Genomic DNA, 18496 nt, shown 5'->3' with positions numbered 1-18496 from the left:
AAGACGTGTCCAAACTCCCAGAGGAAATTTATGCCGACACAGGAGCCCCAGCTTCCAGTTATGTGTTAACTATTAAACCTGTGCTAACACAGATGGAGGGAGCGAGGGTGGCTACACAGGCACTAAAGGAGATGCCGACACCGTAATTTGAAGTGGTTGTCTCTCCTTTCACTAATAGGCTCAAACACCAACTAGGCTTGGAGAGAAAAAAAAAAATAAAAAGGCTTCTTATTAAATACCAAACAATTGGCCCTTTTCTGCTAATAAGCAGCAATGGGAAAGAATGGCAGGGAAAGGTGTGGATTTTCTGAGAGGTTGGTATAGGAACAGATGGAGCTGGGATTTTGCCAGCATGACTTGCCAAGGCTTCACCCTTTATCACTGTTAAGAAGATCCAATCTCCCGGCTTGCTCTTCACACCAGCTTCCCTTCTTTGTGTTTTACCTGCCAAGGAGATGCACCAGCAAAATTCATCCAGATGTGCTGAAAAACAGACAACACATGGGAGCCAGCAGACTGGTGTTTCTCTCTTTTATTTAAAAACAGTGCTTCATTACCATTTGCAAAGGGTTAGGAAGGGTTTCCCCCCTTGCTTAGAGTTTATAAAAGCCAGCAACATGATCAATAATTTATACACATGGATAGTAATACAAAAAAAAGGAATAAAAGCTAAAGATCTAACTACTCCAACCTTCACAATTCCAGCTACTTGATAATAATAGGAATAACCCAATGAATACTGTATGGTCTGAAAGCTACTATACAATATGATACTTAACGAGGGAGGGCGGGAAGTTAAAGGCTGTCACAAAGCCCTGGGATGCAGATACTGCTTCTCCAGAGTCAGCAGGGAAATGGGACCCTGGGCAAGCGGCTCGGGCGTCCTAGGAAATGATCCAGGGGAAGGGAACGCGTCCCACGTGGGACACGTCCTGTTCCCCAGCAGTACCTGGCAACGGGAGGTGCTGGGGAGACTGCGAGAAGGGGCAAGTCTGTCACTGCCATGGGAGGTGCTGCGGCATCTCAGCCTCGCACTGAAAATCTCCAAGTCTCAAAGAAATCAGCCTGTGAGGTCAGTAAAATACTCCACCAGCTCCGTATCACTCTACAGCCCTGGTTCTCATTTGCTATCAGCCCCAGGTTTTAGCTCCAGCTATTTACAAGCAGGATTTATCATACTAAAAAAAAAAAAAAAAACAACAAAACCCAACAAAAACCCCAAACAAAAAAACAAAAAAAAAACCCCAAGGAAAGAAAACAAAACCAAATCATATCCCCTGGGGTATAAGAGGATGATTTCGTCACTTGATAATGCAGCCAAATCGAGCTGCCAAAACTACAACACTCACACAAAATACTGTGAACAGAAAAAAATAGAAAAACATGACCAGAACTGAGACTACTCATGTGGGAGGCCTGATTTCTGTAAGGAATTTACTCCTCAGGGAAGCAACAAGCCCCTCCACCAGCAGAGAACTGGGAATCTGGCAAGAGATTTATTGACCCACTTCAGAACAACAACAAAAATTTAGAAAGAAAAAACATTCTTAAGATTAACAGGCATTTTGCTGACTCAGACTGCCAGCCAAATGAATATCTGGGTGGACGGCTTTAGACACCAGCAATCTCCTGGTGAAATCAGGCAAGGTTTTTGGCTGATGCATTCCTGCTCTACCACGAGTTGAGAGGCAGCATGGGAAGCTGGTCTCCTGCACAAGCCTGGGCCAGCTGCAGCCTGTGGCCCCAAGAGGTCAACCACTGGCAGCACTGGCAGCCCCAGCAAGAAGTTGTCTTCCAGGGTCCGCAGTGGCAACAGAGACGAGGCTTGGCCATCCCAAGTCCTGTTTAGGGTGCCATTAATGCAGGCACTGCAGAGGGACAGGGGCTATCCTGACAACTCCTGGCTGGAGCAAAGCGTACCAGGCAGAAACCCCACAGCCTGCTTGCAAAGGGCCCCATTTCACACTCTGGCTATCAGACTCCTGCTTGCCTTATTGACTGGAGTTTTCATTGCAGAAGAGAAGTTTACTGGGGTTGGAGGGCGGAGAGGGCAATCAGTAAGGTGGGGATGGAGGGAATGGGCTTTTCAGACATTAACATCACCAAAAATAGTGTTTTATGCAACAAAGAATCAAGTCTCACTGGTGTATACTACAAAATGTTTTGACATTATCCAAGAGCATGTCAAAAATAAAAACACAAAGAAGTTTACATTGGATGTTCATCTTGTTCACTAGGTTGGTTTGTTTTCCCCCCCCTCCTATTTTAAAACAGTGCAAACAGGTAAAACACTTTAAAAATCACCCCTCTGCACCAAGGACAGCATTCCCCCCGCCAGGCTGGAGGTCACAGGCAGCAGGCCCTCTGCCAGGCTGCCTGTGTGCTTTCCCTTTGGAGCTAGACTCAGCAAAAGCGCTCCCCAGAGCTGTTGTTTGGGTTTCCCTTTATTAAATTCCTAAGTGCTCCCCAAACCTGTTTTCCACTTGCCTCCATCTTCGTGGCTAGGATGGGAAGATACAGATAGGGATGGGCTGGGGAAAAACGTGGGTAGAACCAGGAGGCTCTGTTTTGTATTCCCCACTGATGGAGTTCTGGGTGCTGGAACTGAAAGCCCAGCAGCCAGTGTCTCTTTTCAGGCAGGGAAATGGCTTCATTAACCGTTCCACAACCAGCACTCGAGCCAGCTACTCAGAAAACCCTCCTCAGCTCTTGCTGTGCACTTCACATCCATGGATCTCAAAATGGGTAAGAACAGGGGATAAACTTCAACTTCACTTTAGGGACGGGGAAGCGAAGTCTAAAGTAGCAACAAGACTGCCCCACAGGGAGCCTTGAGGGGTCACTGACAGAGCCCTGTCCGAAACACAGGTCTCAGACTCCGGAGCCAGTGCTCCTCGCTGGGCAAGTCTGCTCCCTCTCAGGCACTGGAACAGCCAAGCCACAGCTATCTTTAAACATGGCTTTGTCTATCTGAACTCATGACACAGGATCCACATAACTGCTTAACCTGGGAAAAGCTGGCTATAGCAGGCTCATACCGAGCTCCCCATCGCCTCCAGGTCCTGTCATGGCTTTTCTTAGAAAAGCTAACCCACCTACAGCAGTGCAGCCTCCCAAGCATGGGGACCGGGACAACAGTTTGCTCATGTGCTGGGCATCAATATAACTTATTCCCACTAGAGAATATGCTATACCAGTAGAAGTTACTTTGTACCAGCACAACTGTAACTGCAAGGAAATACAGACCAGCACATCATATAAATCAACTCTTCAAACCAAAATTTCATCTGTATGTCATCATGTACTGGCTGGACCTATTGAAAGACAGTACAAACAGCTACACTTAAAGAAACATTTTTTTCTCTGCATCAAGAGGAATCCCAGATGCCACCAGGCTAGAAGGTGACAAACAGCAAGCTATTTGCCAGGCTGCCTGTGTGTTTTCCCTCAGAAACCCAAACCCTGCTTTGCAAGGGACCTGTGACTGCAGACCCATCGCACGGACAAGCACTAGCTGCCATCATTCTAACAAGCCAAGGCCCAGTTCAATTTATTAAACGTAATTAATTTTGCATAGGGAGATATAGGCTTTGTCCTCACTTCCTCAGAAGATGGATATAGCCACACCTTGGCTACTCTGAAAGCATCTCTAGCCAGTTCATAACACATCAGAGTGAAACTGGAGCTGTTGTTTGCCAACAGGGAAGAAAGGCTGAAGAGCTCTCCTGTCACGGCACAACATTTACTCAAGAAACCTTGCCATGCAAGTTTTTGGGAGGTCTGGTGCTTTGGACACCTGGAACCAGCAAGCTACCTCTGGCCCCCAGCCATGCAAGTGTCCCGGTGTCCCCCCTGCAGCTCAGTGCTGAGAGCAGGAAGCCGGGATATCAGCAAGCTCCCCCAGGGGAAGATCTTGCAGCATTAACTGCGGAGTCATAGAGACACTGGCTGCTTAATGCACCAGAGGAGCCCGGCAGGGAGGGACCAGAGCAGGCCAGGCTCGCATACGGGAGGAATCAGGCTGGATGGTCTAAGAACAGGTATTACTCGGAGATCGGGGGACCACGGCCCCCCAAAGGTTGGGTGCTTCTGCACTAAACCCCTCACATTCCTAATATACTTGGGCGGGCTGAAGCTGCCATGCATAGACTCTGCCAGGAGGCAGAAATGGGGCTGGCCTTCCCACTCCCAGGGAGGCCAAGTGGCGGGGGGGGGATTGCAGGTGGCACTGCCAGGGCAGGGGAGGGGACTCAGGGAGGGAGAACCCAGCTTTTGGGGAGCAGCAGTCAGAACCAGCTGAACTGAATGTGGGAGAGGGGCAGTGGGGGAGCAGCTGCCCCAGCAGGGCTCTGCAGATGCTCCTGGGCTCACAGCCTGAGAACTGCCTGCGGGAAGGGGAGGGATGGCCTCGCTCAGGCCCTCCATCCACAGCGGGGAGAACAAGTCCAGTAGAGGTTTTTGCTGCATCCCAGCTCCACAAGTCCCCTGGCTGCTCTGCAGTGGAACTAACTCCCCTTGAATATGACTATCTCTACCACAAGTCCTCCCTCTTCTACCCCAACTCAGGCAGTAAAAGCCCCCAAACACACCAAGTCTCCCTCATTTCCTAGATTTTGTGAAAGCCCCAACACCCTGTTCCCCCCCTCCCTATTTTCAAGCTAAAATATTTATATACAAACAACAAAAAAATTGTCATAACAGCAACAAACCAAACTTTGGCTTGGAAAAAAAAAAGTAAAAAACCAACAATAAAACCAGGGAAAAAAAAGGTGGCCAACAGGCTGGCAGTTTGGTGTCCCCTTTATCTAGCTATTCCTCCAGAAAATCAATAGCTTCAGGGTCCCTAGCTTAACTAATGGCATTCCCATTCTTCCCATTTGAGGTGCCTCCACTCTGCTGTGCACAGAGAGGCTCCATCACTGGGGAAGAGCAAAAAATGTGTGACTGTGTGTGGCTGGGCCAGGACACCTCCCCAGGAGCAGGACCTCTGCTTGCTTAGTGTTAAATGCAGGAATTTTCCTATTCAGCGGTGGATGGAAAAGCAGGTGTTCGACAGGAGCCAGAGAGGCTCTGCCAACAAACCCACACTCTAAGCTGCCCTTCTGGGGGCAGTGGCTCACCCCAGCACCAACCCATGGAGTCGAGGCAGCGCGGTACAATTACACTTCTGCATCTCTCCAGCATGTGGTTAGAGCCTGCCTCTGACCACTGGGGTTACTGGGAGCACTCTAGGAGCCAGCAGCTGAACATAGAGGTCTGGAGAGCAGCAACTCCGCATCACATCACAGCTCACAGTCCTCTAAGTGTGCTGTCTTTGAAATACAGCGAATTCTCTGTATGTGAGAGCAGAAGGGAGATGGTCTTGGGAGTCGTGGAGCCCTCAGTTATTTAGTCTCTAGCCTTCCAAGTCTTCTAATATGTAGTGTCTATATGGACTCAGCAGACCAGGTGCACAACTCTCTATGAGAGGCTGGGCAAAACAAACCCAGGGACTCCAATGCAGCTATGGAAGGGCCTGAAACAGCTTGTGGTAGGAAGTTCCTATGAATTCAGAGCTTGCACGAACTGCTTCTGCCAGACACAAAACTACTTCAGGATCACAGTTAGATGTAAAGGATCCTCTTCCCCCACACAAACTCACATGCTTGTCCCTCAACTCAAGCAGCTTATGCGTGACTGGTTTTTCCTCACTCACGTTATTTGAAATAGAATAGTTGCAGAAGCACCTAATCAGCCCAGGATGAACAGGAGCAGAGCCCTTGCACACTGGGCCTCAGAGCGTGTGCCATGCTCGACTCTTCTGCTCGCTTTCTTCCTCTGCGAGGCTGCAGGTGCTTCACCTCCCCAAGTTTAACCACTTGCTGCCCGCAACAGAGGTACTCTGCGTGATCCTGCACTGCATCTGCCACTCCTCAAGGAATGAAGGGGAGGAAAGGGACAGCAAGAGAGAAAGATCTTCAAAAGGAGGAATGAAAACCAAGACAATTACAGCCACCTGCAGTGGACAAAAGTCAGCGAGTAAAAGTTCCGTGTGTGGGGAAAAGATCATCCTCATCAAAAACTCCTTTCAAAGTCTTGTCCCCTATACAGCAGGTAAAGCTGAAGTCTTTGGGCAGGTTGAGGGACTCTTCTCTTGCGAAGTCTAAAGTTCTTACACTGCTGAAACTGTCACAACCTGTGCACATCAGATGGTGACGGAAACAAGGAAAGTCTCTGCATTTCCCCCATTTCCAAATGCAAATGACTACTTCCCACCAGCATTCAGGTCCCAGCCACAGCCAAAGAGTGCTTCCTTCTGCAGACCAGAAACACGGCAGGTGGAGACTTCTCCCTCACGTCCCCCTGTCTCACAGGCACCAAGCACCAGACCCAGGGAAGTAACTCTGTCTGCGTGTTCCTGATTAATTGCATGATATCAGTTTCTAACAGCTTTCCTTATCACTAATCGCCTTTTCCGTGATTGGTAGGATAAGCTATGCACCAACATACAGACACGGAAATGCATTATTTTTACCACAGTTAAAAAAACCCCAAAAATGAAAACAAAAAACAAACAAACAAACAAAAAAGCACAATCTTTGGAACAAAAGAATTAAAGGCAGAAATTTAAAGGAAAAAAAATACATATTCAAAGAACATAGTGAGGTATAAAAAAGTATTTTCTCTTTTTTTTTTTTTGTTTTTGTTTTTGTTTTTCCTCCTCAACTTGCTATAGAGTTCCTCTACTAGTAAATATTGCAATAGCCAGGCCTCATGAACTGGGGGGGCTGTCCCATTTGCAGGGGGCTCACGTCACTTCAGTAGGGGGCAAATCGGCTGTAGCCACCTCGGTATAAACTCGCCTGTAGAAATGAAATGGGAGAAAAAAAAGGTTGTTAGGAGGAGAACTGTGAAGAGATACCCAGGACTGCACCCAAATGCTTTTGGCAGGACCAACGGGCCTGTCCTGGCACTGACCCACCACCATCAGCACCTCTAAGAAGCAAGAGAGAACTCTGCCTGCAAAACCAAAGATGTGGCTCAGGAGGGCATGCTCATGGCCAGCCAGCTGGAGGTGAAGTTTGGCAAGTCTTGGTGGAAGGGAATTCAGTACCACAGAGGGGACTCACCAGTCCTAATCTCAAGCCACTTGTCCAGGCTGCCTTTACAGATTGCGGAGACCAGGACTCCTAGGATGCTCTTCACCTCACCTCAAGGTAAAGGTCTAAAATAGATATGATGACTGGGTATCCTAGAATTACCTGCTTTTCTCTCATTGACTAAAGAGAATCCACAGGATGAGCTGAGGCTGAAACAGAGGTGCTACACTGCAGATACCTATTTTTAGGTGTCTTTTTCTCTGAACACATTTGTATTCCAGCCTTTGCAACAACACAGATACTGCACTGGCTAGCAGATGGGCAAGCATATGTTTTCAGCAAGCTGCTCCACTCCCCTCCAATGCCAGCATACCTCATCCTGCCCTTGCATAACTACTGCTGGCAGGCAGGACACCGAATCCTTCCACTAGTGCAAGAGGGAACCAAGTGAAGCAGCTCTGCTGCAAGATGTCACAAGAACAATTTATTCCCTTGCTTCCTAGAACTGAAAATGGCAAGAAAGGGTATCCTGAATCTCTAACTATTGCTGATTTTTGCTCTATGTATCACCTCAATACAGTTCTACTGATTCACCAACAGTGTTCTGGCTTCTGGCAGTTCTGGTCGCTTTTCATTTTCATTTTTCATTGTAGTAGATGATGTGCAAGACCAAGTAATAACTGGTCTCCTACAGCCTGGTTCCTTTCTTAGTGCACACATAGATATGAATGCCAAACAACTGGGAACCCAGCACTGCTGCTAAGGACCTCCTCCTTCAACAAAGAAGTTTTTCTGGGTGAAGTTTCACTGCATGATACCCAGCAGACAGCTGTTCCCCATGCTGGAAATGAGAAACAGCCCAAGAAAGAAAATCCCACTTACCACAGCGCCAACTCCGTAGCTAGCGGCAGGGGCAAGGGCATGGTAAGGATCTGCTGTGTACACCCTGCCATAACTGAAGAGAGGGAGAAAAGATATAAAAAGAAAAAAAGTCACTTGGGAGGGGCAGAGAAATAGCTGTCTGACCACAGCAGCATGCCCTTGCACACACATGTATGCATCCACGCACACACAGGCATGCAGGCAGCCCCTCTGCAGAGAGATCCTACGGGCATGCTGCCATGCATTGTATGAGATGGGCAAGAGAACGGCCTGCCAGGAGGAATGTGGCAGAGGCCACGAGCCTGGCCTGCAGGAAAGAGGTCAGCACCCTTGAAATGACAGCTAGTGCACCCCTTACCTTTGGGTAATTGCATGATGCAATTAGGGAGGAGAGTGACTGCTGGCACTAGGTGCTACTGGCACAGTAACAGCTGCTAAATGGAAAGCAGTGAGGAATTCTCCACTATGAGAGGAGTATAAACTTTAATGGGCTTACATGTGCTAGGATTAAAACACGGCCTTACTGCACAGGCAATGAAAAATCTTAAGGCAAGTACTCTGATGAAGACAATCCTTTGTATCTATTCAGAGCTGCATGTTAAAGCATCCTAGAGCACTGCACGAGCTGAGTCATTTTTACTTTATGATGGGGAGAGAAACACACCCACAGATTAAGTAACCTGCCCAGAGCCAGATCCCTGCCTCTGAGGGTGTAACCACGGTGCCTGCTTTGTGCAGAGAACCACAAGGATGGGGAAGAGGCCAGGATTTGTGCCAGCTCACATACACCGAGGGCAATACTGTCCAGGAGCAGAGACAAACCGTGCATTCAAGTCTTCCGTGTCGGGTGGTGCATGCATGCGCGCGCATGCGAGTGCAGGTAAGACAAAGAAACGGGGGCAAGAAGCAGAAGTTCTGTGATGGATCAATGCTCCTTGAATCCCTGAGCACAGCAAGCGAGCCCCCATGGATACCTCTCCCTTACATACCCATCGCTGTAAGCTGCTGCAGCGGCTGCAGCGGCCGTGGCTGCTGTTGCAGTAGCAGGCTGTGCATATCTGTAGGCTGCGTATCCACCCTGCAGGAGAGAAGAGAACTGACTTTACAGATACCTGTCCACCCATGCAGAGCATAAAAAAAAAAATTTAAAAAAATGTCACACACATCACAAGGAGAGGAAGTGTTTCAAACTGCATCAGCTCCCATGTCATGTCTATCACAAGCATCACCCATTAACTCATGTATATTCCTTTCCTTAGAGGGACCAGGGAGGCCCTTCCATTATCCTCTTTAGCAGAAGGAATACACTAAAGGAAGACTGAGCATTATTATAACCCTGCAAAAAATGCAATTTGGCATGGAGGAAATGGAAACAAGGGAAGACCCAGAATCTTGCATGCAAGGTAACTTTTATGGCCCCTTCCTCTTATGGAGGGGAAAACAGAGGTGGACACCTTATATGAAGTATTTTAGAACAGGGACCATTCAGAGAAATTCCTGGGTTTTTTTTGTTTTAACCTCTCTTTTTTACAGCCTGAAAAACCCAAAGAGCTTGAATTTAATTGGGTCCACAAGTGCAAAAGTATCAATAGCCAGAGAAGGCAAAAAGCAATCAGGAAAAGATGGTCAGAGAAGACAGTCCCTGGTGGTTTCAGGGCTGTCAACAAGCAAACCAACATTGAGGCCAACCAGACTGTTCTCCCCTCCTCTCCATAGAAAAAGGAAACAGGTCAAGGGAATTTATGCCAGAAGAGTCTGTTCTGCTGCTGCATTTCTGCCCATGCTACACACTTGTAGCAAAGGTGATCAGAGGTAGTTACTAAAAACGTACTTAACAGCTGTCTTGTCAAAATGTGAATTCTGACTCAGAGGAAAACCTGTGAGTCTCCTCCTGGAACTCCCACAAGGAGCTCTTGGGGCAGAGCAAGGCCTGCGGTACTAAAAGACCAAGGCCAGCCACCTTTCAGACCAGGGACAAAGGTGGCACAGCAGGCAGCAAAGGGGGCTCTGAAGCCCCCCGGTTAGATCTTTATTGTATCTCTGAACACATTTTTTTGGAGTTGGGGGTGAGGGCTTGGTAAATGAACCATAGTTTTGACTTTCTAGAAACACAATGAGCTATAAAAAACCATCAGAAAATTCCAGATTGCTTCTGGTTTTTTTTTTTTTTTCTTCCAATTGACATTTCAGGGCTTGAAGGACCAGGAGGCAGAGTTACGCTCTTCACCTCCAGAAACAGCTCAACATACCTCTACCACTTCTTCCCTATATATTTTTTGCATATATGTAACTAAGAGTACAAGATCAGCTCCACTACAGAACTGTGTGTTTGCTCAACAATTCTCAATCTGGACCCGGGTAGCTTTTAAATTAGAAGTAATGATTTTAAATTAATATTGGTTTGTTTTGTGTGGCCTGCATTAGCCTTGTGAAGGCTAACATGCTATCCAAAACATGTTTGCAGACCCTTTCCTACTCCAGAGAAAAGGGACTTGCAGCCTCTTCAATCTTCTAGTTAACAGGAGAAAAAGCAACACAGATCTACACCTGTGAAACATCAATCACCACATGGCCTGGAAGAGATGTCATGTTACAGTTTAGCCCTTTTAATCTCACCTGGCTGTTTCAAATCCTACATTTTGGATTGATGGTTTGGGGATGTTTTGCTTGGTTTTGCCATGGTGTCATTGCACCACCATGTAAAATGTGAGAGAGTCAAGAGGAATGAGGTGCAGCCTTAATTCAAATCAAAGCTTCATTAACCTCACCAAATTAAGACAAAACTTTGTATCAAAGCCATTGTGGTATTCCCCTTAGGTTATGAGCTTCCTGAACCCTTGGTTTGTCACTTGGGCACAGTGTAGGAGGTATTTTCTCCAGGCACCACCCCTCCGCAGGGCAGCTCGCCTCAGCATGCACCCTGATTCCCATTCTGCCCCACACTTTCACACTTGCCAGTCACATTTCAGATCAGAAGCCACTTCAAATGTGCCTGGCACATACTCTGAACATGACAGCAAGATGCAGTTTGAAACCAAAAAGGCTTATCATATAATTGTCTTTTAACTCATGTCTCTCATAAAGGAAAACAAAACAGAACCAAACCAAACCAAACCAAAAAAACAAAATTAAAGAAGAAGAAAAGAAGGGTTGGAATCAGGTGTGGGAGGGGGAATGGAGTAACATTTATTAATCAAAATTAAAAACTAAGCATGCTGACATCTGGAGCTAGAACAACCAGCAAAGTCACCACGTTCAGACTCATATTGGCTAGTTCTATCCATCCCAGCATTCTCTTGGGACAGCAGTTCGCCCTAGGCTCTACCACAAGCTCAGTGAAGTACACAGCCTCAAGTACTAGAGCGTGCAGCCACAACAACCTGCTATTACGGAAACAGTCAGTCACCACTGGAGTTAACATTCCAACCTTAACGACTCCCGCAGCACCCCGCCCTCGCCCCCCAGAATGGCTCCCACCCTAGCCCTGTCCCACACCACAATGTTAATAATTATAACAAGCAATAACCCATCTGTTATATCAGAGAAGGGAACAGAGACTCCACTGAGAGATTTAGAGCGGGATGTTAACATTTCTTCAGTCAACTGCACAACAAACAAAAAAAAAAAAAAAAAAAAAAACAAAACAAAAAAAAAAAAACAAAACAAAAAAACAGGAGAAATAATTCATTGGAGAAATGAAGTTAAGAAATAGCTGACGTGTATTGCTTTTTAACCATGCACTGATGCAAAATTGAAGCTACTGGTTACTTAAAAAAGGAAAAAACAAAAAAATCTTAGGATAGAGGTACACACGCACAGGCAGACCTGCTCATTTTAAAGCGATCTGCAAAGTCTACTTATGTGTACTTCAAATAAAACCAAGAATGGGGATTATAATGGCATGGTGCATTCCTGTCATAGGAGCAATGAGTGTGGACAGCTGGGAGATTTCTGAGACGGGGATGTATTTATTAGCATGACCGGCAGGTCCAAATACACCAAAATATGGTGAAGGAAAGAGGAAGACCTCTTGCAACTATTACTTGTTTTTTCATAAATCTTTTCACCCAGCTCTGGGACCATACAGAGCAGACACTGTACAGGTTGCCTTACCCAGCTGATGCTCCTGTTCTCCATAACCCAGGATCCATCTATATAATGCAATAAATGCATCTAAAGCCTGTTCAGCTTGTCCAATGCACCAGATATCTTCTCCTGCTATTCCTGTCACACAAAACTTGTAACTGATATGCAGAGCTCATCCACAAGCTCAGCTGCAGGGTCCTATGACCCCTAGTGATTTCTGGTGCTACCCACTTCAGGTACTCCAGTAAATATAAACCGTAACAGCATAGAGCAGCTGCAACAAAGAGGAAAAACCTTGTTTCCAAATGAAAGAAATAATTATTTAAAAATAAATAAAATTTTTGAAAAGGCCCTTGCTAGCTTCAACACATTCCTTCAGTGCCAGAGCCAAATTGCAACAGAAGAAACCACTGAGTGGCATAGTGCCTGAAACTCAGGACAGCCATGCAAACTCCCACTCCACCTATTTGGTTCCACGAGGACAGGTTACCCTTGTAGGTTCAGTTTTTAAAAATATTTAGTCTCACTTCAAAAGAAGTAAGTGTGGCTGAGTTTCTTGCAAAGACGTTATGTCAGAGGCATTTCTATCAATGGGACTGTTTAAGTACTGCCTCCATAAGGAAATGGGAACTAGTGAGAAGGCTTATGCATTTTTACTGGGCATTAAAAACAACCAAAAGGACTGTGTAAATCAAGATTAGCTCTTTTTGGTACAGGCTTTGGGTTGTCTGGGGAGCATGTGAGAGAAATGAGCACCAGCCTAAATGCTGCTTTATCTTGAGTCAAGTTCTCTTTCTCTGTCTATCTGGCCTCCCAGTGTTGCTGGGGCTGTGCTGGACCCCTTTCCCCACATAGTGCTTGAGCCTACAGACCTGAGCTGTCAAACAGCTATATTGCTTGGGTATGAACAAAAGCCCAAATTTAAAATGACTCTTCTGTGATGTTACTTGGCTCATCAACAAAGCAATCTTTTATTTTAAAATTCCTTCTTTAACATTAAATGACAGCTTTTTCAGTATTTTCTTATATTTTCTGAAATAAGACAAACATGGAAAAACAACATATACAGGAAGCTGCAATCCCAACTAAAGCAGCATTCCAATTACTGAGTATGTTAATGAAAATAAATTAGCATTTTATGCAGTTCAGCTCAAGTACATCTTTTCTTCCACTCTTCAAGTCCGTATCAGGTGATCAATCCAACGAGAGCAGGAGGAAATCCAAAACTACAGCTTACTATGTCAGTGTGGTATAAACCTCCCTTTTCTTTTTCCCTTCCTGCCTTAGAAGGGCACACAAAGTATGTCACTGGCCCTGTTTACTCCAAAGAGCCTTTCTGCCCCTAGGATGGAAGTGTCTCCATATGCCTGGAGAAATGTGTAACTCATGGTACCAGATAGGTACGTTTTACTGCTTGCCAGGTTTAGGCAGCGAGCCCAATTTTAGGATCTTTTATTTGTCATCTCTCAAATGTGTCTTCTCCACCCCTATACTTCGATGTAACAGAAGCTGAGAAGCAGAAAGGGCTAGAACCGCTTCTGGTATTTCTGTATTAGAAGGGTGGCATACGTGCACCAGGAATGAGCATGAATGAATTAAAAGAGGTGACAGGACAACCGTGTCCACTGCAGCAGGTGCTTCTACATGGTAATGGGACAAGCATGACCTTGTTAACCCTTCCACTGAATTTAAGTTTTGTTGGTTTTTAGTTTTTTGTTGGTTTTTGTTTTTTTTTATTTTGAGTGAAATGCCACTTGGTATGAAATCTGGACACACGCCGCCCTGCCACAGCGGGGGCTTGGCTCACACGTGAGTCTGCGCTGCTCTAAAAAAGCCTCTGTTCCCATCTCTAATGTGGTGCTGGAATGGTTAGTATAATTCAGTTTTTTCCACTGCAATCCACAATCTGATTGGTTGGCAGGTCACACTGGCACTCCTACCTGAGGTATTTTAGCGCTAATGATTGGTTCCTGTAAGACTATTCTATAACAGAACACAGGAAGAGCAGTTCAAAAAAACACAGCTGTGGAAAGAAACAATCATACAAACAGCCCACAGCGGGGCTCACCAGCCTTTTCTTTCCAGTGGATGCAAGCACGCTTTTCACAAGCAGGAGCAGTCTTTGCATGGGTGGGTTTGTTTGGGTTTCCCCCCCCGCCACCCAGATTGACCCCATTGTAGAAGAAAGATAACCTTTCTTATGATCCGAAATGAAGCCCTCTGCATCCTGGGGCAGGTTGTTTTATCAATTCAGGTGTCTTGCCAGAGTGGGACGCATCCAACAACAGATGGAATGCCTTCTTCCCAGAAGAAATGGCTAGCAGGATGGTTGCCCCAGGAAAGAAAAAAGGAGTGAGGAAAAGGAGGAGGAGGAACATGAGAAATCGGTGCATAGCATATATGCAGAAAAAGCAGCCCAAACTTGGGACACTTCCCTTTCTTCTTACCTACCATTCATTAACCACTCCCTGCCAGCTCAGCTCCTTTCCACAACCCTATGGACTCAGAAGTCTTAAGAGAATCTCGATTTAACTTCCCCCCGGTCCTAACTGAAGTATCCTCTGCCATCCCTTCCAGAATCTGGGTAAACCTATCACAGCAACCAGGGGGATGGAAGCACTGCAGTGAAAAGCACAACAAATCAGCGAGACACAGGGACATTGCAATCATTCCACCTGCGTCAAGCAAATTGTTTGGAAGGGCAACTTCAAGTTTGGATAATGGTAACTCTTTCCTGAGCTCCGTTGGAGGGCTCTAGGCAGCAATAACACAGGAAAAAGCACCACCATCTACTTTGATGCAATCCTCTCTTCTATCACCCTGCTTTCTGACAGTGACACCACTGCCACCAACAGCAAAATCATCAGAAATCCACCTAATGGTTCTACCCTGACCTGGGGGCTTGGCTTCGTGTTATGCGGCAGTACTGCTCTGCAGCACCAAGTGGTTAGGGGTGTTCTTCACTGCTGAGTTCTCTGTCCTTAAAACATGTTAAGTAAGCCTCTCCTCCCCAACAAAAGCTCTGATGGAGCTTTCTCAGAAGAAATAGGGAGTAACCTTGGCCAGTCTTCCCTTTCAACACGGCAGCCTTTTATATGCCACACTCTGGGGGAAGAGGCACTAAGCACCACTCATTTTCTTGGTTTCTTGCCATAGCAAATCAGTGTCTGTAAAGCTAGTGTTTTAGGAGTGAGGCAGGAAAACGCAGAACCTTCTGTAGTCCTTGACACAGCTTTATAGAGAAACACTTGACTAGGCAGATCAATCTTTAAAGGACTGCACACAAGATATTATATGGAAGAGTGAAGAAATGCACGCAGTTCTCTCCATCTCAGAGAGCACACCTTCCAACTCCTGTACCTGGGCTGGGAAAACCACCTGTCCAGAACTCGATCCTCCATATAAACCAACCAAATCCAAAAGCTAGTTCCATCCATTATCCTGAGTCTAACCCCAGGGTCCTCTTTATAAATGTCAGGAATAGCACCTTCAAAGGAGCGGGAATGAGAAATCCGTGCTGACAATTGTGCCACTACCCAAACTATACAAAACTTCTCCAGAGAGCTATGACCTACAATGCCACAACAGGGAACTCTGCTGGAGCCAGGCAGGCCACAAGTTGCAATGGCAGTAGTGGCCCTGAATATTTTTGCTTTGAAAGGCATGTTCCTACCATATTCCTGCTCTGCAACAGCTCTCCCTCAGAGAGGAAACCACTTTTCTCACTGGCCAGTTCAAATACCTCCATCCACAACCCACCTATGTACACACAGACGCCCTGGAGATTTGCAGTACAGACTGACCGAGTAGGACAAAGACAATGACAGGACAAAGTCTCCCGTGGTGTCACAGCTAATTCCCAAACAGGAGGAGGCTGCTGACTCTTGTAACCGAACATCTCCACATATTTGTACTTTACAATTCCCCGAAGAGGTGAGAGAATCTAGCTTATTTAGGTGCCATTTCTACCAGCAAAATGAGATGTCAGTTTTCACTCTAGCATCTCAGTCTCCATTTTTAATCAGTCCCAGTGTCTTCCCCAAAGGGATAATCTCCACATCCCAGTGGCACATGAACATTTTAAAACATACAACTTGTTCAGTGTAGTGTGGGCTGCACAAATCAAACCTGAAAGGGCCCCAAGAGGGAAGAGAAAGGGGAGGGAAGAGGGGGAGAAGGAAAGGGAAGGTCTGAGGCTAAACCAGTCCTGTTATTTTTATACCAAATTATGTAAATGAGAGAAGTGTTGAGAGAAATTTTAATTTGCTAATCATCTCTCAAGTTGATTAGTACCAGTGTGCATGTGGGGGACAGGACACCCAATAAACTGACCCTGGCAATGATCAGGAAACCCAAAGGCTTAGGTCTTGCACCCAGGGGCAAGCGCAGTGACAGAGAAGCATGCTTGCATTCCTAAATATATAAATATATATATCCACAAGGAAGAAGAAAATTAAAGTAAATGATATTTAAAAAACCAAACCAAACCAAACGAACAAACCAAAAGAAAAAGAAAACAAAACAAAAAAAGGCTGGCTTGTCAGGGGTTGGGGACAAGAAGGCTCCAGTGTGTGTACTTACATAGAGGTCAGCACCGTAAAATCCGTCCTGGTAAACCACACTGCAGAAAATCCACACAAAAACAAAAAAAACAAAAAAACAAACAAAAAACAAAAGAACAGAAAACACATTCCGGTTATTGAGGACGGCAGCATGCACATGCGTTTTACACAGGCAGGTGATGTATGAATCCACAACCTGGGCTTTTGGCAGGAGCAAATCAGCAAGAGAATGTGTGTGCGCACGCACGGCTCCAAGTCATCTTCCATGGCATGCAAAGGGGGAAGGGGCGGGCAGAGGGGGAGACAGTATGCAAAGGAGAGAGGGAGGGGAACCACCATCTTGGACAGTAAATATTGACTCAAAAAGATCTGACGTCCTGAAGAGAGACACAAGGGTTTAGAAACCTCCACTCTGGTTATTCTCCTGCAATTATTTTAGTTACCCCCTAAACACACAGAAACATTGGCTTCATCAAGTGGGCTTGTGAAATTGAGGAGCCCCTCACAGAAGGCGTCCCACAGGGGCTGGAGTCACCTATGTCAGGAAGTGTGGTTCAGAGACTTGTGCCTGATTACATTTTTCACGCTTCACAGGGCTGCATGACTTTTGTTTCTGACATCCATACATCACCTGCTTTTACCCTGCACATTAGACATGCGATAAGATTTGGCTGATCACACAAGCATGCAAAGTATTATTATTCAGCATCTTAAAGAACCGATGCAACACCTCAGGAAAACAAGTCAATCAATTCTGATCAAAGTAAACACAGAGAAATGTAATTGAAAAGAAAAAACCAAAAATACCCACAATGCATTGCTTTCACAAGCAGAGATAATGAGCTAAAAAGGTTAGGTGACTGGTCCAAGATCCGAAAACTGAAAGGTGCAGTGGGAGTCCCTGGTAGTAATGACCTATTCCACAGCAGAGAGGAGCAACTGGAAGGGTTTCCATGGGATGGTGCTTTTTCTGCTTTAAGCCATCATTTTGTTTCTCTCAGAACTTCAAGCACAAAAACTGTTAAACAGAGCCTGGGGCTCCCAAATAGCTGCTCTTACCAGAGCATTCACTAGCAGGAGGCTACACAGCTCACTCTGGGGACAGGGGTTGGGGAAGGATGAGGAAGGAAGAGAGGGGATGCCCCCCACCCATTTGAGTTCAGCGTGTGCTTCACATACTGAGGAATTTCCTCCAGCTTTGTCCTCTGAAGAGCTCCACACCAACTTGCTCAAGGCTTTAAAAAGCATTAGCCCCACCATCTGTTATGTTCATGGATCTGATGTGCATGACTTACCCATAAAATTAAGGAAAAAGAAGGTATGGAACACTAGCTATTCTTTTGACTATCATTTTTACTCATCAGATGGAATGTGAAATGCTGCGAAGAGCCTGCCACCCTCAGATACCCACCTATTGTAAGGCACACACACACAAAAAAAGCCCAGCAGATCTTGCCAAAATTCTGCATGCTATTACTAAAAAAAAAAAAAAAAAAATTAAAAAAAAAAATCTTGCAGTGTTAGCTACTGCTTGAATAATTTAGTCTTGCTGCCTTCCCCGGGAAAAGTACACTCCATTCCCAATGGACAAAGTTACTGTAGTCTCCAAGAGCGCTGGGAGCAGGTATGAAGATAGAGACCCTTGTTAGAGGAAGAGGGGAGCCACTTCAGCAGGGAGAAGCAGGCCATAAGATCATGTTTGTTGAAGCTAAATTTTTACAACCACATAACAAAGAGTTTGGCTCCTGGGGCAGTGACTTACATTGCTGGGTTCTCTATCTAGGACCAGGAGTGTTTTAGCAGTGATACTCCACCTGCTCCTGCAGGAAAGGCAAACGCACGACAGAGGAAGTGACTTGGTTTATGAACAGGTTAGCAGTTTTAACA

The 18496-nt window shown here is 45.9% G+C and overlaps 1 protein-coding gene across 13 annotated transcripts in view; it reads right to left on the bottom strand.

Moving 5' to 3' along the window:
• Positions 1-516: 516 nt before the first annotated feature.
• Positions 517-18496, bottom strand: part of RBFOX2 (RNA binding fox-1 homolog 2) — a 172120-nt gene continuing 154140 nt past the window's right edge. For 6 of the 13 annotated variants that reach the window (XM_039571690.1, XM_039571691.1, XM_019292518.3 and 3 more), the window contains 5 exons: positions 13988-14030; positions 11488-11564; positions 8951-9039; positions 7962-8034; positions 517-6842 (listed from right to left, as the gene is read on the bottom strand). In XM_039571690.1, coding sequence (XP_039427624.1) covers positions 6788-6842; positions 7962-8034; positions 8951-9039; positions 11488-11564; positions 13988-14030 — 337 coding nt within the window. In that variant the 3' untranslated portion in view covers positions 517-6787. Of the gene's footprint in view, positions 6843-7961; positions 8035-8950; positions 9040-11487; positions 11565-13987; positions 14031-16628; positions 16669-18496 lie in introns of all 13 variants that reach the window. The other 7 variants (XM_039571694.1, XM_010410511.4, XM_039571693.1 and 4 more) reach the window with 4 other exon arrangements.

Source organism: Corvus cornix, chromosome 1A, assembly GCF_000738735.6.
Source record: "Corvus cornix cornix isolate S_Up_H32 chromosome 1A, ASM73873v5, whole genome shotgun sequence".
NCBI classification, from domain to species: domain Eukaryota; kingdom Metazoa; phylum Chordata; class Aves; order Passeriformes; family Corvidae; genus Corvus; species Corvus cornix.
Note: the sequence above shows the minus strand (reverse complement) of the source record. Positions and strands in the feature narration are given on the sequence as shown.